This window comes from Arachis ipaensis, chromosome B09, assembly GCF_000816755.2.
Source record: "Arachis ipaensis cultivar K30076 chromosome B09, Araip1.1, whole genome shotgun sequence".
NCBI classification, from domain to species: domain Eukaryota; kingdom Viridiplantae; phylum Streptophyta; class Magnoliopsida; order Fabales; family Fabaceae; genus Arachis; species Arachis ipaensis.
Window position 1 is genome coordinate 16,406,068 of NC_029793.2, and position 4,285 is coordinate 16,410,352.

The window sequence follows — 4,285 nt, forward strand, 5'->3', positions numbered from 1 at the left end:
CCCCCCCCCCCCCCCCCCCCCCCCCCCCCCCCCCCCCCCCCCCCCCCCCCCCCCCCCCCCCCCCCCCCCCCCCCCCCCCCCCCCCCCCCCCCCCCCCCCCCCCCCCTTTTCTCTCCTTTTTCTCTTTCATTCAATTAAGAGGTATTCTTAGTTACCAAAAAAAGTAAGTCCTTCACTACAAATAATTTCAAAGAAATCAGACATGTTACAATCCTTACTGCATCAATGAAGTCATCAGCAAGCTCTAAAAAAAGGTCTATAACTTCAGGGTCCAGCTTACACTGTGGATCAACCTGTATGATGACAGCAGATCATGGATAAAAATATTGTCAACAAACAAAGATATAGGAAAAAGCAAATAATAATAATAATAATAATAATAATAATAATCATGATGATGATGATGATGATGACAACAACCTGTGCAACTAACTCCTGTATCTTTCTTTTTCCAAGGAGTTGGTTTGTCGCTTCAGTTCCTTGGCTTGAGCTTCCCCCTGGGGTAGTTGCGCCAGATGCAGTAGCATCTGGCTGTGATCCTGTAAGACTAAGTGACTTTTGGCCCATGGGTCCTGACATCCTTGGAGACTGCTGCTGCTGATGATGATGAACAGATGCTTGAAGTTGAGACGGTTGTTGCTGCTGCTGCTGTAGAAGTTGTTGCTGTTGCTGCTGCTGGGGTGGCTGCTGCTGCTGCTGCTGCTGTTGCAGTTGCTGCAGCTGAGGCTGCCCCATTGGTTTTTGTTGCTGCATTAACTGGGACAATTGATGTGGATTCAAGGTCATACTTTGTTGCAGTTGAGCCGCAGGTGAAGCCAGTTGTTGCTGCCTCTGCTGTTGAAGACGCAATGGTGAACCAGGACCTGACATTGCAGGCATTTGCTTAAACCACTGTTGCTGTGTTAAAGAATTAATCATTGCAGGCTGTCCATTCTGAGACAAGCCAGATAACGGGGAATTCATAAAGGCCAACGATGACGACGGTCTTGGTAAGCCTTGAACCTGCAAGTCAAGGGGATTATTAATGTTACATACTTATTATACACTTGCATACACATGAGAGTGATTCTTTACGTCCAGAAAATGAACCTGTTTGCAGTTTAAGCACATCCAATTAATCATTTTTTTTCTGTAAATTTTGCATCACAACAAAAATTAACATGAAATTCCTTTTCCTATCAATATTCAACTGTAAAAATGCACATTTACATTTTGGACTAGAAACACAAGTCATAATAGTTAGTACATTTACTGTATTATGTGAACACATTTCATCAACCACCAATATATTTGGAAATAATTTTACTTTGGGGCAATTAATATTTATTAGGAAAATCCAAGAGGAGAAAAAAAAAAAGATCCTTCCGGAAGGCTTGACTTAGAAAAGAAACTTCAAGTGTCAATGATCTTGCATGACAGTTTCGGTTCTCTTCTTTTACATTATTTCCTTTCATCTAGGGGTTTGGTTACAGATCTAAAAATGCAGAATTTAGCCAATAAATGAACCCAACCTCTATAAGTGGACTAAAGTTGGAAGAATAAGGCATTGAAGAGATTCAATAAATAAAATACAATAGCTAGAGGTTCCTTAGTGAACATAACAATAGCTGAATGTTTCAGGGATGAAACCATCAACCTGAAACCAATTTACTGGTAATTACCAAAACAGTAAGGAGTGGTGGCAAATAAAGATAAGAGTTCGGATTGCAAGAGAGAGTGACAAGATACAGTCAATGCGTGCTGCCATTGCCATAACTTAAATGCACACAACACAACAAAAAGATAATGGTAACACCAGAATAATAGTATGTCAATTCAATTTTCACAATTCATTTGTTAAACTCCACTGTCTCCACATCACCCAAAATCTTCTACATTGTTGCGTGTTCTTATGATAATAATGAAAGTGAATCACAGGTAACACTCCCATGAGAAAGATAAAATACGAGATTTTAACATAATATTACAGTGTGTTTAAACTCTGTCCATTATCGGATAGCATGACACAATGAACAAGAAAGATAAAAATAGGACAACCACTCTACTCATAAATTGAATTATACTTCTTGAGGTCCGCAAATCCAACCGATAATGCATAAGAAAGAAGAGTGCAAAACTGAAGCAAGTTATTTAAATCATGAAATATCAAAAATGCTAAACAAATTTTAAATAATTTGAAAAATAACTTGAAAAGATCATTATTAAAGATTGAAATGTCAAAAATGCTACACAAATTTGACCAGAAGGACATTTAAAATATAATCAAAATAAGGGTGCAATAAAATATCATATAAAGCTAAAATTGGAATATTTGAAGCCAAAATGTATATAAACAATAGAAGGATAGATTATACCTGCTGAGAGGTAAGTGAATTCTGCCTCATCTGGCTTTGACTTATTCGCAATTGCTGAGCATATGCCATGGCTCCATTAGCAGCTCTTAGTTGCGAGCTGAGATTTGGCGTCCCCATCATCCCCATTGCTTGCATTCCTTGATGTGGCTGTCCAGCAGAATTAGCTGATGAGAATTGTGATCCCTGGACTAGCCCACCCTTCTGCCTTGGCTGCAGCAACTTCAGAATTACTTACTAAAGAAAACATTCTGAATAAACAACAGCATCTACGAGTAATGTCATTCAACAATTTAAAAAACTCCAGTCAAAAGCAAACGTATAGAAGTAAAAAGAGTGCCTCTCCTGAAATCATCTATCTTCTCCAAGCCAAGACTATGACAATAATCATGAAATGTTACATTTTCTGCTAGAATGGAACAATCATGAATTACAACCAATAATGCAAGTGATCATTGTCACCCAAGAACTCCTCTGTCTAGCATCCATCAGCAAAGCATAATTTTACTAAATCATGTTCCACTAGGAAGGGTCATGTACATGGTTCAAAAAAGATCATAATGTCCTCTCATAAATCATGTCTACTAAATTCTATGTATCTTTCTATAGCTTCCCATATGGTTTAGGTCTGCTTACACCATTAACTGCTGAACAACTTTTATCAAGTCCACTCTCCTTAACGAGGTTTCTAGCCTTTTATAGGCTTTCTCAACATTTGTCCAAACCATTCTAGGTTGAGAGTGTGCTACCACCACTTCCTCCCTAATGATTTTATTCCTAATACAATCTTACCTCGCAACATCTTCATCACGATAACACTCAACTTATTTTTTCCTTGACATTTCACCACCCGAAATTAGGAATCTTACATATTACCAACCCAATCCTATAACTAAGCAATAAAAGAAAACAATTCATGGTGAAAGCCAAACAATAACAAAAGAAAACAATGACCATAAAAGCAACTCATGATTACCGAGGACAACAAGTTAAACTGCGCTGCTCCAGCACTAGACAACATAGGGAAGTGCCCACTCTGCCCCATCAGAGCCGAGCGCGAAAGACTCGACCCTCCCAACTGCTGTTGTTGCTGCTGCTGCTGCTGATTCTGCAGCTGACCTGCCGCCGAAGCAGAACCGCCGAAATTCATTTGGCCGCCGTACAACCCAGCCTGCTGCCGCATAACGCCAAGCTGCTGCTGCTGCTGCTGAGACTGCATTTGATTGACCCGTGTCATCGAAGGGGACCGCTGGAGGGTCTGCTGGAGTTGGAATTGGGACATAGGGTTCATGGTCATCCCCTGAGACTGCTGCATCACAAGCGACTGTTGCTGCTGCTGTTGTTGCTGCTGTTGCGTTTGTTGCTGTTGCTGTGATTGTTGCTGAAGCTGTTGCTGCTGCTGCTGTTGTGGTTGCTGTTGCTGTGATTGCTGAGGGTCTTGGGGGAGAGGGGGGAGAGAAGGGGAAGAGATATTGTGAATTGAAGGGGATTGTTGTTGAGAGAAGTTTGAGATCGAAGGCGATTGCGCTGACATTGAAGGGTTGGGATTTGAATTAGGGATTGGGTTTGGGTTTGGGTTTGGATTTTGGGAAGGCTGGGATTGAGGGTCCATGGTAGAGGGTTTTGGTGAGGACGTTGAGGCGTTTGGAGTTTCAGCCATTTGTAGAAGAATTGCTTAGTGGAATTGGAGAGCAGAGAGTGAGTCTATGAATTCCACGGCGATGCGGACATGGCCAAATTGGGCGGAGAGGTTGAGTGAATCGCAAGAGGAAGAAGAAGAAGGACGGAGTTAATTGTTGAATCACGATCGTACACGTCAGGGAGAAAAAGATTTCACGCCTTCTCTAAGAACCGCGATGCTTTCGTCGGGTGGGATCATCTTATATAAGTTTTCTTCCCCTTTTTTTTTCTCTCAAAAAGTACTTGATTAAAGG

At 41.2% G+C, this 4,285-nt stretch overlaps 1 protein-coding gene across 1 annotated transcript in view; it reads right to left on the minus strand.

Annotated features, from left to right (window-relative positions):
- Window positions 1–4,222, minus strand: part of LOC107617601 (transcription initiation factor TFIID subunit 12b) — a 9,503-nt gene extending 5,281 nt beyond the window's left edge. The window contains exons 1-5 of the mRNA XM_021110558.1: window positions 3,773–4,222; window positions 3,328–3,655; window positions 2,355–2,564; window positions 421–1,002; window positions 219–293 (exon numbers count right to left, since the gene is read on the minus strand). Coding sequence (XP_020966217.1) covers window positions 219–293; window positions 421–1,002; window positions 2,355–2,564; window positions 3,328–3,655; window positions 3,773–4,011 — 1,434 coding nt within the window. The 5' untranslated portion in view covers window positions 4,012–4,222. The remainder of the gene's footprint in view (window positions 1–218; window positions 294–420; window positions 1,003–2,354; window positions 2,565–3,327; window positions 3,656–3,772) is intronic.